The sequence below is a fragment of the Lemur catta genome, chromosome 9 (genome assembly GCF_020740605.2).
Source record: "Lemur catta isolate mLemCat1 chromosome 9, mLemCat1.pri, whole genome shotgun sequence".
Classification (NCBI taxonomy): Eukaryota; Metazoa; Chordata; class Mammalia; order Primates; family Lemuridae; genus Lemur; species Lemur catta.
This window is the reverse complement of record NC_059136.1, coordinates 68,737,277-68,758,193: the sequence shown is the minus strand read 5'-3', so window position 1 is coordinate 68,758,193 and position 20,917 is coordinate 68,737,277. Positions and strand designations below refer to the sequence as shown.

The window sequence follows — 20,917 nt, the reverse complement described above, 5'->3', positions numbered from 1 at the left end:
TGATGGTTGTGGTACAGTTAGCATGGAATCTGTCATGACTTATTTTTTTTTTTTTGGAGACAGAGTCTCGCTCTGTTGCCTGGGCTAGAGTGAGTGCCGTGGCATCAGCCTAGCTCATAGCAACCTCAAACTCATGGGCTCAAGCGATCCTACTGCCTCAGCCTCCCGAGTAGCTGGGACTACAGGCATGCGCCACCATGCCCGGCTAATTTTTTCTATATATATTTTTAGTTGGCCAGATAATTTCTTTCTATTTTTTAGTAGAGATCGGGTCTCGCTCTTGCTCAGGTTGGTCTAGAACTCCTGACCTCGAGGGATCCACCAGCCTCGGCCTCCCAGAGTGCTAGGATTACAGGCGTGAGCCACCGCACCTGGCCCGACTTATTTTTAAGAGAAAGACAATTGGAAATTTAATTAGGACCCAGTAAAAAGGAAATTTCATAGATCAATGATAGTAAAAAATAAACAACCTCCTTCAGACCCTCAGCAGAGACTTAACCCTGACTATAGAGAGAACAGTGTAAACAAATAAATACAAATACATGTAGGATTCATTTGTATTGTGATCTAAAAAGACATATTGTGGAAGACAGTAGCATTAACTCTCTTTGTGCCATTAAAAGAAAAACTTTAGACCAACTAATTTAACAGAGTTTATCTGAGCAAAGTATTATTCATGAATCAGGCAGCACTCAGAACCAGACAAGTTTAGAGAGCCCCACCCAGCCCTGTGAGTAGGAGCTTTTATAAGCCAAACAAGGTAGCAAATTAGAGCAATCACCTGATTGGCTCCAGCAAGGTATCTGCCTTATTTGGGCATGGTATGATCAGGCACTCACCTTATTGGGCCTGGTTTGATCAGTTGGCTTCTGTGAGTTGGCTGAAACTCGGCTGTTTGGTATTGCCTGAAATGCAGCTATTTGTTACAAAAAAATGTTCTCCTGAGTTAGGTTTCTGTTTGTTTATGTGCTAAGTTAGGTTGCAGTTTGTTGCTTAGCAACTCGAAGTACTGAAACAGCCTCAGGCTAATGGCCTCCTGCTTATTTAATTTAACAATGGGAATTTATTATTTAAAAGGTAATTATTAAGTATTTACAGAGATAGCATTACTCGGGGTCATTACAGCAGTCCATGACAGAAAGTTGGCTTTGCTCTCAAAGTGACTTTCAATACGCTTCAGATCAGTGTTTTTCAAACTTTAATATGTGCAAGCACAAATTCCACTGGGGGAGCTTATTAAAATGCAGATTCTGAGTCAGAGGGTCTTGGGTGGGGCCTGAAAGTCCATATTTCTAATAAGCTACCAGCTGATGCTACAATTTGAATAGCAAGCCTACAGATGACTATTTGATGTGTCTGAGAATGTGAAAAAAAAATCAGTAAACTGTAACTTTTCTATTGGGAAAAGTTTCTATTGGGAAAATTTAGCCCACATTTTAAAGTATTAATTCATTCATCTATGGGTTTATTTCAATAAGATAAACCACAAAGCTGTATATGGTCCTTGGTCATAATATACTCTTTTTATTAAATTTAGTAACAAATTGCATGTTGCACTTAATACGCACAGCAGGGAAGTTTGGAATTACTTTGGTATATTTTTATTCAGGACATTTTAATGAAGTCCAACCAGTATATATTATTTTAAATAGCTTCATTTTAATTAGGCACAGGATCAGAATTTTTTTTAAAAAAAGAGAGGAAGAGGTAGCTTGCTATGTTTAAAAGGAGTTTCCAGGTTTATAACTCATCCAGGTAACAGTAATATTTTGTGAAATCATTTTCTTTTAGTTTGTGTTATGTAACTTAAAACTTAATAATTTGAACAGGGAAAAGCAAAAGGATTTTGGCAGTGCACATATGGTGTGCTCCCTCTCCCACCAGTCCCAGGACTTCTCTCAGAGTATCCTCTAATGTGCCCAAAACAGCCTGACTGGAAGAGGATATTGGGGATATTTCTGTTGGGGATATTTCTCATGGGTTCAGAAATCTGTATGCTCAGTCAGCCACATTGCCAGTCACTCCAAAAGCTGTCAAAGTGTTTTGTGCAAGACTTGATGCTTAAGTTTGGACTTCAGATTTTAAAGAGGCTAGGACATCCCAGCTCCTTGAATTGAATCTCAGAATTCTACTTCTACCTCTAAAAGCAGTAAACATGTAGCTTTGATCTCAATTAAAGTAATGAGGGACTTCTCTGTAGTACTCTTTTTTTTCTCAAGCCCATTTTAAGACAATCATTTGGCACGGTGCACACACAGCCTAGATGGATTATAAATTCTCTCTAAGTGTGTGAGTGCAGAGAATGTTCTAAAATAAAGATGGTTATTTGGAGATGAAGCAACTGAAAACCTAGAGCAAATGGATTCTGATAGACTAATAAAAAAAAAAACTCTCTGCAAAATTCCATTTTGAGCTGTGATTTCCTCTTGGGTTTTTGGACTCCATTGCTTTCTCTAGCATTCCTGAAATTACTCATGTGATACAGATACATCTAAGTAGTGCTTATTTCATGGTAGTTTGGATCTAGCCTCAGGTTAATTAATAAATGTTTAAACCATAGGATACTTGAAAAATATGTATTTAACATTAAAATAAATGAAACTGTCCTTGTTATGATTATAAAACCCACATTTCCTCTGCAGTTCCAAAGTCTATTGAATGAGATGTTCCTTGTGTGTTTTTTTTTAAGTTAGAACAATAGTAATTCAGTTTCATAAATTTATTCTAAAAATAAAAATAAAAATTACACTACCTGGAAAGAAGAAACCTCACAATAATGCCTTATCATTTATTCATTCAAACAACGTATACTGAGCACCAGCTGTGTGCTAAGTGCAGGTCAGATAGGGTCCCTGGGCTCAGAGCTGGGTGGTGCTGACAGGCTCTGAGTAAGAGATGGTAGGGTGGTGTAGTGGGTGTCAGAAGGGACTTCAGGGTGGGGGCGGTTGCACTGAGAGTGCTTACATTAAGGGAAGATGGTGCACTGGAAATTGGGAAAGGCTTTCTTGGGGGAGGGATGTTTTCTCCCAAGAGAAAAAGGGAAAGAGTTTTCTGAGGCAAAGAGAACTGCAAGTGATATTCTTCATGTTGTTGCTCATCCAAATGCTGGCATACTGATCTTAGCTGATACTCCATTGCCAAATTTGGTAGTTGTCACCAGAATCTGGTTAAAAATGTTTTTTAAAACCTTTCAATGCTCTCTCCCATGGGTGTCAGGAGTGATGTCTTGGGGTTGGGGAGGAGGCAAAAAGGAAAGAAGGAAGGAAGGAAGGGAAGGAGAGTGGGAGGGATAGAAAAGAAAGAAAGTTGGGAAGAAAGAGAAATTAAAAAAAAAATAAAAAATAAGGCAAGAGAGAAATGAAGTATTATTCTTCCAGCTCATGAGAACAGCATCTGGACCTTTTGGTGAAGTTTAGGAAGGGAGGGATAGGGATGTTTATAGAAATCTACCTAATTATTTCAGCCATGCTCTGGTCTTGTCCTTTGTGGCCCAAATTAAATACTTTTCTATGATATAAAGATGACACACTGGATGGCCTGTGGCATTACTGTAGCCAAGTGATGGCAATTTGTAGAAATTGCCTACATGCATAGGATTTCCTTACATTAAAGTAGAAAGTTACAAGAAAGTTTCAAGTTTGAGTCTAAAGAAAAAAATGCCATTTATGATTATAGCTGCCACAGAGGAATGATAGATTACGTTGAAAGGAAAGTCCTTTTGTTATGCTTTCTTCCGGATAGCTTTGGGTAGAAATGCCTGGGTGTAGGTGCTGTGAAGGGATGAATGACTCTACCTGGTGGAGTATTCTGAGTTGTGGAGCAACCAGGAGTGAAGAAGTACAGAGAAAAAGGGGACGGAATAGAAGCAAGAGGAGCCAGGAGATAACTGAAGGAAGGTTTGCACTGAATGAGGAGAAACCACAGTGGGGTGAGAACATTTAAGGAAAGAAAAATCTACGAATGAATTGCAAGTACTCTGTGTCATGTATGATACAACATCTCTTTAGGATATCCCCAGTATTTGATATATTCTACTACATTCACAAGTGCTCTGACTTCACTTACAAGTGCTCTGAATGGTTGCTTTAGTTTAGTTTTGTTTTGTTGAGAAAATATTAGGAAAAGTTGTTTTCAGCTCTATGTAAACAAGCCATGGAATAAAGAGAAGGTTTAAGGAAGAAGCACAGCAGCAGAGATGACATCAGAATGTAATCTCCTGGGGAACTGCTGAAATCTTAGGGAAACCGTTGCACTTTGAGGGATTTTAATGGGAACTTATATAGATCTTAAGAGGTCAGTAGATCCCAGCTGGCATTATTTGTTGTTGCATGAAATTCCTGGCCAATATCCCAATAATGGAAAAATGTTACATCATTGATTAAGAGATAGGTTGTAGACCTGGTGAAATTATGAGTTCAGCTGAAGAAGTAATGTAAATGCTATGTCTTATAAATTCCATTCATCAAAGACTATATGCAACTAAGGGGGAAAGGCCCATCTTTCACTCAAAGGGAGTCAGTTCTATTCAATTCAATTCAAAAGCATGTAGTTTAAAGCTTGGAGCTTCTTCCAGATTGTGTACTGTTGGTGGCAGAAAATTTACCTCCCTATGTCTCCAAATTGGCCCTTCCATTCTCCAAATTAGGTGATCCATTCATTACTTAGATTAACACTGTGGGGCTAAAATCTACTTAAGAAGGTTACTATAAAACAAAAAAATTCTGAAAATTCATAGACTACATTTTCTTTAAGTCAAGCTTGAGTGACAGTACAGCTGAATGGCTAGAACAGTGTTTTCTCATTATTTCTCAACAGTTAATCATAATCATAGGTAGACAGCATTAGCACTGAGGCAAGTTGTCTACAGAATGTGGAAACGGGGTTGGAAAAAGAGCTAGATGAAAGTCATTGGTGTGTGTATAAGAGCCTAACAAATAGCTAATTTTGGCATGCTAAATAAAATCTGGAACTGTTAAAATTAGATAATGTAGATCTATAATCATCCAGGTGTGTGACTAATTCAGCAATGTTCTGTGGGCAGAAAAGGCAGAGTGGTGAAAGTGGAAAAATGGAAAAGATTCATACCTGCGAGCTGAGATAGTGACACTGATGAACACTTTTTTGCCTGAGTTAGGAGTTCAGCAAATGTTTTTTTGAATTGAATTGTGAATAGAAGGCATTTAAGTTGTGAGTGAAGACAGAAATGGTATTTGACTATTATTATATGAATATATATTAATATATTGCTATATTAAAGGTTATCTTAAGATATCCCTTTTTTATTTTGAGCTTTAATTTTAATTTATTCTTTGGAGGTAAATCTGTGTAATAATCTTCTCTGAACAATTTGACTTTCTTGTTTGTTTGTGTAGGTTGCCACGTATTCTGGAAAATATACCGCTGTTAGCCTAAAGAATACATGCCTGCCCAACTGTTCATTTTTAACTGTGCTTTTTTCTAGTGCTTTTTGGAAATGAAAAGAGAAGACCTTGAGTTTGGCATAGACATTAATTTAGTAGAAACCAGGGAAATATTGCTTACCTCTGTCTAAACTTAAAATATTCTTCCTTATATTATAAGAGATGACAGGATTCCAATATTCACTGTCAAGAGTTTATAATGGAACTTGCCGTGGACTCCTCAATTTTATCTTTGAATATATTTGGCAGTGTGTGGCACCAAGTCAGCACTCTTGCTTAGCACAAGACAAAGCCTGCAATTTGCCAACTTACATCCTGAGGGTGGGAATTTACCCATAGTTATTTCCCATATTTGGTACTAGTGATAATTAAGCTGAACTTCACAGATGGAGTTAACTTAGCACATTTAGAGTGACTGAATTTAATTTGTATTTTTATGAGTCAGATTTACTTCTGTTTCTATAAAAAATTATGGAAGAATCCTATAGCAAATATCTTAAGAAAGAGTCTGAATATTACTCTGGCTGTAATTACTACCTAGTAAAATTTATATGGATTTACCAAAAAGTATGTGGGGGGATGATAAAGAAAGATTTTTGGGAACTGATAAAGAAAAAATTTGTAAGACATATAAGAATATTTAAAGGATAATGTGTTGTGATGGCTTCTGGACTAAGTTTAGATTTCAGCTCTGCAATTAGACAATTGTATTGCATTAAGGGAATTACTTCAAACTTTGAATCGTAGTCTCTTCTTGTAAAAAATGGTGACAAGAATGCTTACTTACAATGATGTTGAAGGACTGAATGATATAACGTACACTAAATTTTGTTCTATTTTATTTTGCTTGGAGGTGGTGTTAATCCCCATCACCTGAGTTTCCTGAGGGCTTTTTTTCTTCTTTTTTTGGTCTAGAATATGACCAATTTAAAAACATTGCTATACATAAAAAATATATTTTGCACTATAAATGACTCTTTTACTGATGCATGATTTTTTAATATAATGTGTTGGCCATTGGGAAAGCATTGGTCCATTGATTTATCCCGACTTTTCAAATGTTGACACGTTTCTTTATGAAGTATCAAAAAGTCACATTGTTGTTATCATCACTGATTTCATTAGAGAAGAATTTAAATATTAGAAAGCTGTCAAGCTTACAGGGTTGGATACAAGTTTTCCAAAATTCTAATTTTCACTTGAAATCTTGGATTTCATCACTGGGAACAGATGCTGTACTCTTTTTGAAGTAATAATCTTATTTCACTTCATTCATTTATGGGAAAATATCTTCCAAACATCCAAATCATGTCCTCATTCAAGTCAGTTACCACAGTTTGTCTGTCAACTGTTCTTTCAAGTAAATATGGAACACAGTAAAAAAAGTAGATAGTTTAGTTTGCAACTCAGATAATAGCAGTAACACTTTTAACTGACAAAAAAAAAAAACTCTTTAAAATGCTGCAAAAAAGCATTATATTTCTCAAATTTTCACATGGAATACCACAAAGAAGTCTACTCCAGGGTCAAAGGTTAAGATTTAATAAAATTAATAATTTTTACTGGCTTTTAAAAATTATATATATGTTAAAGAGGAATTCAGTGTTAGTATAGTTTGGTTCTTTTACACATATCTTTTTCATTTCATCTAAATTTTCAAATTTATTGGCATGAATTTGTTTATGATATAATCTTTCTCTTTTTATATCTGTGGCATCTGTGATCAAGTCTCCTTTTTCATTTCTGTTGTGATTTATTTCTGCTTTCTCTTAAAATATTTTTTAATAGTTTTTGTTCTTGAACAGTTTTTGCCAAGTTTACCAGACATTATTTTTGCAAGATTATTAGATTTCTAAATAACTACATTTTGGGTTTATTTATTATTCTATTTTCAAAGATTTTTTCCCATTTATTATAACTTTTTTCTACTTGCTTTAGGTATAACTTGCTCCTTTTTTCTCACTTCTTTTTTTGTTTGTTTGTTTTTTGTCTGCTTGATTTTTAGAGATAGGGTCTTCCTGTGTTGCCCAGGCTGGAGTGCAGTGGTGCTATCATAGCTCACTGCAGCTTTGAACTTCTGGGCTTAAGCCATCCTCCCACTGTAGCCTCCCAAGTAGCTGGGACCACATGCGTGTACCACTATGCCCAGCTAATTGCTTTGTTATCTTATGTAGGGTCTTGCTAAGTTGCTTAGGCTGGTCCTGAACTTCTAGCCTCAAGTGATACTCCCACATCAGCTTCCCAAAGCACTGAGATTGTAGGCATGAGTCACCATGCCTGGCTCTTTTTTCACTTCTTGAGATGTGAAATCACTTCATATATTATCAGCTTTTCTCTGTCAGGTCATATTATAGAATAAAGATGCTACCCACATTAGATATATAAATATTACTACATATCTGCAAGTAATATAATACAAATATTACATATCTTCGAACAATCTTATAAAAAATGTTGGACTTTTTTTTTTTTTATGGGCAGAGGCATTCATTCATCTTTTGGCAGCTGTTTCTCTAGTAAAGCAGACATTAGTAGTTGTGATGATGACAGCCTATTTGAATGAGATCTGGAATTAAATATTCACTGTCATTCCTTGGGAGAAATAGCTCCAGAAGTTAAATGTGGTTAAGACAGAGGTAATTTTTGTTGTTCTAGAATAGTTCCCTGTCTTTTTTAACTAAGCAAATTGCTATTTTTATTCTTTTTTTTAAATTCCAAAATATCATGGGGGTACAAATGTTTTTGGTTACATGTATCAATTTTGTGATGCTTTAGTCAGGGCTGTAAGTGTGCCCGTCTCCACATTTCTGCCACCAAATCTGCCATATCTGCCTGCACCCCACTCTCTGGTCCATGGAGTTCCTCTTCTCCAGAAGATAAGAACATTATTTAATTTGCATTTGATAATCAGGGCCGAGTGGAGAAAAGCAGCCAATTGCTTTATACCTGAATTCTCATGATTGCTGAGTTTCACTGTGTTTACTATCATAATTTATTTAGAAGAGTAACTAAGGATTAGCATTTTAAGTAAAGTTCCAGGTCTCTGTGGATGAAATGGCTGAAGTTCTGTAAAAATAGTAGAAGAGGAAATGGATTGGCTTTTAATTTTATTTTTGTATCTCAGTTCTTCAAGGGCATCTTCTTCTTTGTATACTTTAGATAAATACACTTTACTATTAAGATTTAATATTCTGTGAACTTTAGGTAAATTAAAAAAAAACTCTTTCCAGCTCTACTAGCTATGAGAAATTAAACAAATTATATAAGCTCTTTAAACTACAATTTCCTTACTTCACTTGGTTAGTGTAAATGAGATAATGTGTATATGATGTTTGCCAGAGTAGCCAGTACGTTTAAGGACTCAACAAATGTTACATGTTAATGTGATAATAATACCATAGTACAAGAATAAGGTATTGTGGCTACTTTCAAGATGGTCATAGATTATCATTGGGAAATAAAAGTAAAAAAAATTATTGGTGCTAAAAAATACTGAAAAACCGATTGAGTATAAAGAAAAGGGTATTAGCCATTGACTTAAAATATTTCACTAAGTTAGAAAAACTTTATAAATTATGAAAAGTATTTCAATTGCTGAAGACAGTTATAATACATATAATCAAATTCTATACATTGAATATACTTCATATATGCTAATTTCTAGACTTAACAGAATGACATGTATAATCTACTGATGACTGAAAAAATTCTAATGCATTGAAAAGGAATATGTTATTTAAAAGCTGAATTATCGCAGAACAATGCATTTATTGGCAGTAAAGTAAAAGTTCCTGTAAATAATTTTTGTGCAGTATATGATACCATCAAATATTATGTTTCCTTGTTCAGAAAATCTACTGAAGATAAAGAAGAAAGTCCATGCCAACAACCTGGTGATTCTCACAATATAGCTGACCATGTTAAAAAAGCACATGGTGATCATACTTCATATGGACCGAAAAAAGACATGGAGAATTTGGTAGAGTTCCTAGCTATCTTAAAGAAATTGTAAGTATTTTTAATATATTACTTCTTTTAATTGAAGAATTCTTTTGAATGGCTTTATTTTTTAAAAGTTTGTTGTTTATAGATAGGTATACTTTAATTGTGATACAGCACTAGTGGATGATTCAGGAGAGCTGGAAATACTGGAGACTTTGTTTCTAGATAAATATAATCTTCATGAATTCTAGCTTCATGGCATATCATGAATATATTGCTAAACTTGTGGCCCATCATTGTAAATTTAAGCTGCAAGCAAAATATATGTTATTTACTGATGATGCTGAATCAAAATTATGTTTAAGATTTCATTAGCTTATGGTTACTTGCAGGCTCTTCACAGAGTTTAAACAGTCTTCCCCATCACAGCGCCTTTCAGTAAACTTACATCATATTTCCTTTACCTTCCTGGATCCCTGTGTGTGTGCTGCAATAGCGACACAATTGCCTAGAGGATGAGGGGGAAGTGAAGGAGAGGAATAAATCTGAGTGGAGGCTGGTTATGAGAGATGGTATTGGATTTGTGAATAAAATCAAAGTTAAAACGGGACCATGAGAAAATGTGATATTGTGTTTGAGATTGATAACAGAAACAAAACCAAGAGTAAAAGTATCAAGACTAGAATTGTCTTTGAAAGAAATTTGAGTCACATGGCATGAATAATTAAAAAGCTGACATTTATGTTTTGAAGAATGCACTAAGAATTCTATGCTGTAACCACTTTTCTTCAAAATTGTCAAGTCAGTCACCACAGAGCCACATTTCTCTCAGTGACAAACTGCATACGTGAGTGTGGTCCCATAAGATTATATGCTGTATTTTTACTACACCCTTTCTATGTTTAGATACTCAAATATTTACCATTGTGTTACAGTTGCCTACATTATTATTCAGTACAGTAATATGTAAGTATAGGCTTATAGTCTAGGAGCAATAGGCTCTACCATTTAGCCTAGGTATGTAGTAGATTATGCCATCTAGGTTTGTGTAAGTACACTCTATGATGTTTGCACAACAACAAAATTTCAGAATGACACATTTCTCAGAATGTGTCTCAACTGTTAAGTGACACAGGACTATGATTGTGAATTTGAGGAAATGATCAGAATTTCCAGGAAATTTGAGAAAGATCAGATATTTGATGTTTTTAATTTATTATAACAAAAAAATAAACATACTAGCAAATACCTAGTCACTTTTTAGTACAGCAGGTGTGAAAGAATTATACAGAAGGAAATCATAACCACCTGTCATACAAAGGTATAATTAATCTAGGAAGCTGTAAAAATAGAAAGTTAAACTAGAATGTGCTCAGTGAATTTGTTAAAAATATACTTTAGCTGGTAGAAAATTGCTAAAGCACTGAAAGGAGGTATAGGATTCTACAATCACTTTCATTCCATTAAATCATAATATTGATTACTATTGCATTGGATTCAAAATTTTTAGCGCCCAGCAGAAACCCATGAATCACTCTCTGCTGATTTTGGATTGTGCTGTCCTGAAGGATTTTTTAATGGCAGTGGTAATCCCTTGTCTTTCTGACCATAATGGGGTAGTGAGTTTCCAGATAACCAAGTTTCTGATCTGAGATGCAGGAGGAACTCGGTAATAGGGACTCCCAAACGGCTGTGGTTCTCCAGCAAGGTGTCAAAATACTGGGAGGTAAATCTAGTTTGATGTTGGGATGCAAAATACAAGCGGGTAAGAGACTAAGTACCATTTTAGTAATGCACTGAAGTGAAAAGCAGGAGCTACGGTGCAAGGTTATCCGAGCACAGGGAAAAATAGACAAAGCTACTTTGCTGCATCCTTTTATGGACCTCTGTGGATTCCATTTAATGACCCATCTCCAAATAGCCAGGACAATGGATGTTGGGTCATTGTCAAGTTCCAGAACCCCCTTCCTCATTCACTTGTGAGAAAATGGGTGAGCAGAGATCCTGAAGTCCTACAGGCTCCCACTTTCAGTGGCTCAGGGATGGGCAGGTAGGACTCTTCACATGGCAGATCCTCAGTGGCCGACAATGGATAGGGCTGTGACAGCCTCTAGATTACAATAGTGGAATAAATGAGACGGGAACTCACTTTTATGGGATGTTTAATATTCACATGAAGCCTTAAATCCGGCACATAAAATTTCTGATTTAACCCTCACATCAACGCTTTGAGGTAGGCATGATAAGCTAGCTGGTGAGTAAAAGAGCAGTGTACATACTGAATCTACCATCTATGTTTATTCCTCTATAGGACATGTTTTTCATTTTCTCTTCCCCTTGTGACACCAGTATATTAGTTTCATATTGTTTAACAAATTAACTTAAAGTTAGTGGTTTAAAACAATATGCATTTATTATCCCTCTGGGCAAGGGTTAGCTGGTTCTCTTTTAGCTTCTCAAAAGGCTTCCTGAAGGTGTCCACCAGGTCATGTTCAGTTCTGGAGCAAAAGATCCTTGTTCAAGCTCAAGCGGTTGTTGGCAGAATTCAGTTGCTTCTTGCTGACTCTGAGCAGGGGGCCCCTCTCAGTCCTAGAGACCCCACAGATCCTTGCCACGTGGCTCTCTTCCAAGCCCTTGCGCAACATGAAAGCTTAAATCTGCAAAGCTAGCAAGGGAGAGTCTCTGTTTCTCTCTTTTTTTTATTCTGCTAAGATGAAGTGTTATATAACCTAATTGAGGGCCTCTATATCCCATCACCTTTGCCAAATTCCACTGGTTAGAAGCAACCACCCCCAACACTCAACCACTCCCAACACTACTGCCACCCCCAACACTCAAGGAGAGGGGATGAGGGTTGCCTTAAGGTGTGTTAGCCACATTTAGTAACATTATCAATCTCTTTGTGACTCTATTAATCACATTTGCAATGGGGTTGCATGCTTTATGTACACAACACAACAGTAATTCAATTAAAAATTAAAATCTATTTATTGATGAATAAGTAATCAGGTCTTATCAGCCCTTTGTTTCTCTCTAACTGAATCATGATCAGATTGATGGCCTGCTTCAGTTTTGTGATTTAACAAAAATTTAAAAGTTGCTACTTTCTATCCTCTAAAACTCTTCACTTTCTCACCCTGCCTGAAATTTTAACAAACAGAAATTAATTTTGAGCCACAGTAGCCTCTTTTTAAAGAAATGCAAGATTAAGAAATTATTAATTATTGATAACTTGGTGTGATATAGCTTAATCACACTACTTCTTAACTTCCACTTTAAGCCAGCAGCTCTGAGTAAATACCACTGCATGGGAAAAAGGATAAATGATTTTTGAAACAGTCAAGTCAGTGGAAGGGGCATTAAAATCACTGGGGTGATGCTGCCAAAGAGGAGGGATTTGAGAAACTAGAGGGCACTATGAAGTTGGGAAGTGTGTGTGTAGGACAGTGGGAAGGAAAGAGGAGAGAAAGTGAGAAGCCGACAGTTGGGAGCCTTCCTGTTAAGTTTTGTTTGTGTTAGGATTTTGGCTCATAAGCAATGGAAACTGACTCTGGTTAGTTAAAACAACCACAACCAACCAACCAACCAACCAACCAACCAACCAACAAAGGAGCAGGAATGGGCACAAGAATATTAGGTAGCTCTCCAAATGGAAGAACAATGGCTCGATGCTGGAGGTGCTACGAAGTTTAAGGCAGCTCTGGAAGTCTCTTCAAGGTACAACATTGGAATCAATCAGCTATAACTACTTTTGATTGGGAGTTATTTGGCTCACAGTTTAATTCAGGCACAGGGGGTCAGACTGTTGAAGTTTGTTTTTGTATCCATCCCTTGGATAAATGCTGAGGGAGCAGTACACTTTGATGGGCCATGTTATTGAATTTACATGCAATTGGCAAAGGGGTAATATTGCAGAAAAGAAAGTATTTCAGAAGGAGGGAAAAATGATCATGGATAAACAGTATTAAAAACTATGAACTAGGCCAGGTGCAGCGGCTCATGCCTCTAATCCTAGCACTTTGGGAGGCCAAGGTGAGAGGATAGCTTGAAGCCAGGTGTTTAAGACCACCCTGAGCAAGACCTCATCTCTACAAAAATAGAAAAATTAGCTGGGCATGGTGATGCATGTCTGTAGTCTCAGCTACTCAGGAGGCTGAGACAGGAGGACTGCTTGTGCCTCAGGGTTTGAGGTTGCAGTGAGTGATGGTGACGCTACAGCACTCTAGCCTGGGTGACAGAGTGAGACCTTGTCTCAAAAACAAAACAAAACAAAACAAAGCAAGAGACTATTAACTAAAACATGGCTTGGAATTTTAATTTCTAAATAATTTTAACTGATTTCATTTTCACACATTAATTAATGAATCCAACATACACTTTTGAACTCCTCTATGTTTCTAGAAATATTCCTGATATTGGGACTATAGGAAAACATAGTGTCTTTGCCCTCATGGAGTTTACATTCTAATATAAGAGAGAGATACTAAACACGTGTGTATTATATCAGTTAGTGATAAGTGCAAGGAAGAAAAACTAATGTAGAGTAAGGGGATAGAGCATGATAGAAATGATCATAGAAGTTAGATAATTTCAGGAAATGAGAGAGGTGGCCAATTACATATCTTGGAAAAGTGCATTCTAGGCAGAAAAAAGACAAGTATAAGAGCCCCTGGATTGCAAACATGGTTTGAAAATAGAAGAAGAAAAAAATAAAAAACCCAAGAAACACAATTGGCAAAGAAGCCCTTGTTGTGAGAGTACATGAATCATGGAAATTGTTGATGGAAATGAGGCTTCAGAGGTAGCCAGGGATCAGATTATCACTCAGGGTCTTGCAGACCATGGAAGGATTTTAATGTTGGTGTAATTGGCACCTTATGATTTACATGGCAAAGGGTCATGTGTGGATGGTTGACTGTGGGCACCTGGAGGAGATTTGGGGTGCCATGAAATGGGTCGAGGTGAGAGATGACAGTGGCTCATGTTCTGTGCTAGGGAGTTAGATTTGACTTATAGAATTTGCCTTTATTTCTTTTTTTAAAGACAAGAACAAGGTTGAATTGATAGTCCTTGAAGAAAATCAGATTCTTTGCCCAATTTGCCCACTAACATGATGGAGGATGCTGGGCAAATCATCTGATGCTCTCACATGTTGCTATTTGATTGCATTGCCTATAACACCACCAGCTTTTAAAATGCAATTATAAAATCCTTTGGTAAAAATAATTGGTTTCTTTATAAATGACTAATTTCTGAAAAAAAAGTAGTATTTGTATGTATTTGTGGGAGTTGTGAAATGGGTAGGAGAAGAGAGGAACTTATCAATGAGCTGTGAAAAGCAGTTTAAGATCCTCTGAGAAAACTTGGCCCAGTTGTTTTTTCTTCTACTTTCTCCAATTAAAGACGTTTCCTTTGAGTGAATGAGGCATCTGAAGATCATTATGTTTCAGTGGAGCAGTGATGCAAAGCCACTTCTCAGGAATGACTCAGAGGAATTGCTCCCTGGATGAACATCAGGATTTTTTGCCTTTTATTAATAGATTCAGGCTGTTTAAATTCCAAATGCAATATGGTTCTTACATGGTTGTCCTCTGGTGAAATGGCATATAAGATGAGCAATTGCAGTCTCAAACTATATTTAAGGGCTGTATGCACACTACCTTGTGGGGCTATTAATTCTGTTAAAAATATAGTGTTTTGGAGGCAAACTGCACTGAACCAGTGTGTGTGGGGGGTCTCTCCTCTGAAAAAGAAAGCCTTTATTTGATGCTAAAAGGGAACATAGGTTAAAGAATGGTGTGAAAACTGAAAGTAATTTAAATTTCTGACAAGAAACAGTGATCATTTATGATATAAGAATGGGAACTAAAAGAAGAGAATTATTTGTGTTAAGGAGATGAGTTAGCAAAGGACAGAAATTAAAAACTCATTGACAGTATATTGGTATTATGTTAACAGAGGAGTATAACACTGAATCTTGGTCTGTCTGTGGCAACTAGAGCCAAAGTGATATTTGGCATGCACATATTGCAAAATGCTTGGCTTGTGAATTCAGAATTGTGTTCTGAACTGGACTCCTTCAATTACTAGTTGTTTGATCTTGGGCAAATTTCTACCTCTTGATATTCAATTCACTAATCTACAAAATGGGCACAATTATTAACCTCATAAGTTCATTATTGTTGTGAAGCCTAAACAAAGTTAGAAATGTGAAGCCCCAAACATATTACTTGGTCTCTCTCTCCTCTTTCCCAAAGAATCTTATGTGTCATGATTGGTTAAAAGATTTTACTGCATACTTGCCACAGGTGAATTGTAAAGGGGCTCCTAGTGTCTTGGAATAAAAATGTGTCCCATTTTTTCTTCCCTCAAGAAAAAATATGCAACTTTCTCTTATAATTTATGAATAAATAATAGCTATTACTTCTTTGTCATATATTTGCATTAGTTTACAAAGTTGCTGGTGATATTTTCATACTGGAGTTTAAGAAACTACTATTTGGTCACATATTAACTAGTATTTAAAAACAATTGTATCTTTTTACCTTTGTTCTATTGCTTGGAAATAAGCAAGTATCTTCTATTAATTATTATAAAAGTCATTTTTTCACTGCTAAATATATTATTTCAGCATAGATATGAATGTTAAAGCTGAGACTTATTTTGGGGTAATTTATTTTTGCATTTTATGTTTATTTTTATTTATTTATTTATTTATTTATTTTTTGAGACAGAGTCTCACTCTGTTGCCCAGGCTAGAGTACCGTGACGTCAGCCTAGCTCACAGCAACCTCAGACTCTGGGTTCGAGCGATCCTCCTGCCTCAGCCTCCCAAGTAGCTGGGACTACAGGCATGCACCACCATGCCCCGCTAATTTTTTCTATATATATTTTTAGCTGTCCATATAATTTCTTTCTATTTTTAGTAGAGACAGGGGTCTCGCTCTTGCTCAGGCTGGTCTGGAATTCCTGAGCTCAAACTATCCGCCCGCCTCGGCCTCCTAGAGTGCTAGGATTACAGGCGTGAGCCACTGTGCCCGGCCTATTTTTGCATTTTAAGTTAGAATCTTTTTTTCCATAGAAATATTTTACTCAGTATTTGATATAAGTTCTTTCTTATTATATTAGATTTATAAATATAACAGAAAGTACATATCATGCATTGAGACATTAGAATCTTATGACTCTAATGGGAGTTTTTATCATGTGTTATATTACACATTTAGTGACACAGTGGAACACAAAATCTTTTAAAAATATCTGTTGTAACAATTATCCTTTGAAATTATCACAAAAATACATAATTTCACTCAAAAAGTTACTTGCCTTTCTGTTGCAATTATTTATTCTTACAGACTATTAAAGTCATCTTAAAAGTGCTAACTTTATCAAAATAACTTAATTTCTTATACATGCAAAGATGCATTAAATATATGAACACAAAGATTTTGTACTCTAGGAGTTATCTCATGGTATAAAGACCCTTTTGGAGAGATTTAGAAAATAAAGTCCAGGCTCAAGTCATACCATATCTAGAAAACTGTAGCGAGATATGGTTGTTTCTACCAGAATGTGGGTCCCCATGGTCACTTTTGTCTATCAAACCTTGAGTCTATCTACAGAGAGGTAGTAAAAAAATTGGTAGTCTTTAAAAGTCTGGAACATAATTCCTTAATTGTTTCTCCTTCTCTTTCATCCACTAAACATTTAATCTTACAAAGTAGTGGTTTAGTTGGTTTTAATATTCAAGGGTGATATTATAATAGGCTTGCTTTACAAGCCTTGGTTTGGCTAAAGAGATAGGAATGTGATTAGTGGTCCATAATGTATTTGTAATATCCATTTGTGATTCTCAGCAGATTTGTAACTCTACCTATCTCATAGCTTGTATGAAATTTGGTTTCAAAATGCATCACTACATTGGGTTTATTGTGCAGTGAGTTAGTCCATCAGTGTATGGTTAAATGTTCTTTCCTCTTCATTAGATCGTTGTCAGTTAGCCTGATCTGAAATCTATATGAGATGAAAATTCTTCTCTGGGGCATTCATTCTCCATTTTCTGCAAATGACAATTATTACCACATTCTTACTAAAAATTTCCAAACATTACTTCTCTACTGTTTGCTTTTTGATATCATAAATTTAGTAATTTTATAGTAAATTCATATTTTTTTAATGTTTAGGGTTCTTATTTGAAAGCAATAGAAGCTGATTCTTTTTTTTTTTTTTTTTTTTTTTGAGACAGAGTGTCACTTTGTTGCCCGGGCTAGAGTGAGTGCCGTGGCATCAGCCTAGCTCACAGCAACCTCAGACTCCTGGGCTTAAGCGATCCTACTGCCTCAGCCTCCCTAGTAGCTGGGACTACAGGCATGAGCCACCATGCCCGGCTAATTTTTTTTGTATATATATTTTTAGTTGGCCAGATAATTTCTTTCTATTTTTTAGTAGAGACGGGGTCTCACTCTTGCTCAGGCTGGTCTCGAACTCCTGACCTCGAGCGATCCACCCGCCTCGGCCTCCCAGAGCTAGGATTACAGGCGTGAGCCACCGCGCCCGGCCAAGAAGCTGATTCTTAAACTAAAAGAGAAATTACTAAATTTCTGGTTATTTAGGATGGTTTTCTTAAATGGAATCATTAGAAAGTAAAAGAATACAGATAATATAAATATTCTTGATATTTTTAGCCACATTCATTTTTAGAAAGGAAGTACTAATTGACATAGCCCCTAGCAATAAATACTAGCTTCTAATTTTTTGAAAATTTCATAGGACAACAAAAGATGTATTATTTATTTTATAGTTATTTTAATTTGACTTTCTTTGCTTCCTTGTTAAGCTGAATTTTCTTCATTTCTTGGCCATTTGTGTTTATTTATGTTGGTGTGAGCTATGTGATAATAGATTTTGTCCATGTTTTCTGTTGTGCTTTAATTATATACTGTTGCTATAAAGAGCTTTATGTATACTATAAAGATATATTTTAATTTGGACATAGTATTATTTATGGAATGAAGACTAAAGTTCTTCAGAAAAAGATTTTACCCAATATATTCGCCCAATATATATTTGCAGGTTACGCTGCAAGAATTGAGAATCATCAAATGAAAAAGAAAAAATATATATGTGTGTGTATATATATTGTATATAGTATATGTTATTAATATATAAACATCTTTATTGATGTATAATTTGTACGATAAAATGTATATTTTAAACTGTACAATTTGATAAGTTTTGTTACATGTATAAATCTGTGAAACGACCACCACAATTAAGATAATGAACATCTCCATTGCTCCATAAAGTTTCCTTGCCTACCTTTGTAATCCTTTCCTCTTATCTGTCCTTGTGCTCCATGCCCTGTCCTGAGCAACCACTTAACTGCTGTCACTACAGTTCAGTTTACATTTTTAGGAATTTTGTATAAATGGAATCATACAGTATTATTGTTTAGTGTGGCTTCTTTCACTCAGCATACTTATTTGGAGCTTCATCCATGCTGTTTTGTGTATCACTAGTTCATTCCCTTTTTATTCTTCTGAATAGCAATCCACCATATGGATATACTGTAATTTATCTATGTATCTGTTTATGGACACTTCTGGCTATTACAAACAGAACTGCCATGAAAACTCATATCTTTAAGTCTTAGTATGAGCATTTGCCTTCATTTCTCTTGAGTAAATGCTTAGAAGTAGAACAGCTTAATCATTTGGTAGGTGTACATTTACCTTCTTGAGCAATAGCCAAACTATAATATTTCCAAAATGGTTGTACCACTTGGCATTCTCGCCAACATGAGAGTTCCAGTTCCTCTACATTCTTGCCAAATGTTGGTTTGTAATAGGTATGGAGTGATATATGATGATTTTAATGTGCATTTCCCTAGTGACTAATGTGGTTGGGCATATTTTTTGTGTACTTACTTGCCATTGATATATGTTCTTTGGTGAAATATTTGTGCAATTTTGTGCAATATTTATATTTTGTCTTAACTTATTCATTCTCTGATGCTCTTCCTTTCTTTAAGTAGATGAGAGTTTCTGACCTAATATGATTTTTCTTTCCCCTGAAGAACTTTTAACATTTCTTGCAAGGCAAATGTACTGGTAGCAAAGTCCTTTATATTTTGTTTGTCTGTCTGAGAAGGTCTTTATTTATCCTTTGCTTCTGAAGGGTAATTTTACAAGGTACAGGATTACAAGTTGGTGGGGTATTTTTTCTTTCAGCACCTTAAATATTTCACTCCACTCTTCTTGCTTGTGTGGTTACTGAAGAGAAGTCGTGTAATTCTTACTATTGTTCCTCTAGAGGTATAGATAAGCTGTTTTCTTCTCTGGCTCCCTTTCAGGATTTTTTCATCTTTGATTTTCTGAAGTCTGAATATAATATGACTAGGTATGGCATTTTTTTTTTTTTTTGCATTTATCCTTCTTGATATTCTCTAAACTTCCTCGATCTGTGCTTTGGTGTCTGATATTAATATGGGGAAAGGTATTATTTCTTTGTTTCTTCTTCTAGTATTCCCATTTCATGTATGTTTCACCTTTTGTAGTTGTCCTCCAGTTTTTAGATTCTGTTTTTTTTTTCCCCCAGCCTTTTTTCTTTGCTTTTTGGTTTTGGAACTTTCAGTTGTTGTATCCTCAAGCTCGGAAATCCTTTCCTCAGCTATGTCTAGTCTATTAAGGAGCCCCTCAAAGACATTCTTCATTTCTGTTGCAGTGATTTTTGTCTCCAGCATTTATTTTTGATTCTTTCTTAGAATTTTTATCACTCTTCTTACAGTATCCATCTGTTCTTGTAGAATGTCTACTTTTTTCATTAAAGCCCTTAGCATATTAATCATAATTAAAAAAATCCTGATCTGATAATTCTAACATTACTGTTGTATTTAACACCAATTCTGTTGCTTGTTCAGCATTTTTAATATTTTTATACTTTGTTGAAAGGTAGATATGATGTACTGGATAAAAGGAACTAAAGTAACTAGGCCTTCAGTAATATAGTGGTAAGGTGTGGGACAAGGGGGAGTGTTTTACAGTCCTATGATTAGGTCTCAGTGTTTTGGTGAGCCTGTGCCTCTGGACTGTACACATCACATGTACTTCTCCGTTTCCCCCCCTCCCCTTTAGGTAGGACAGAATGGCTAGAATAAGCTGGAATTGGGTATTTCCCTACCCCAAGCTAAGTGTGGTTCTGATAAAACTCCAGTAGGTTAGGCTCTGGTAAAAATAGTCTCTTCTGAGAGTAAACTTTGTTAAGAAAAACGGAGTGCTCTGGCTATTTTAAAGTGGTTTATATCCCCTCCCCTATATTCTCCTATATTCGTTGTGAGGACTTGGTGAGCTTCTGGAGGTAAAATTCGCAAAAGTGTCAGGGTCCCCGATGACTGGGTTCCTGTGGAGTTTTTAACTCTTAAAGTGTTGTCCTCGAACCTCCAGCCATTTGTCAATGACAGCTCAGGTTTCCCTACCCTGGCAATGGTTCTTGTGAAGGTTTCTGCTCATGGGTTTTTGCTCTGGGAAGTTGTGATTCTCTGTATCCTCCTGCCTGTC

General features: G+C 35.9%; 1 protein-coding gene across 1 annotated transcript in view; it reads left to right on the top strand.

Moving 5' to 3' along the window:
• CNBD1 (cyclic nucleotide binding domain containing 1) overlaps positions 1-20,917 on the top strand; it is a 345,001-nt gene that overhangs the window by 42,340 nt on the left and 281,744 nt on the right. Inside the window, exon 4 of the mRNA XM_045560473.1 lies at positions 9,270-9,428. Within this exon, the coding sequence (XP_045416429.1) occupies positions 9,270-9,428 (159 nt within the window). The remainder of the gene's footprint in view (positions 1-9,269; positions 9,429-20,917) is intronic.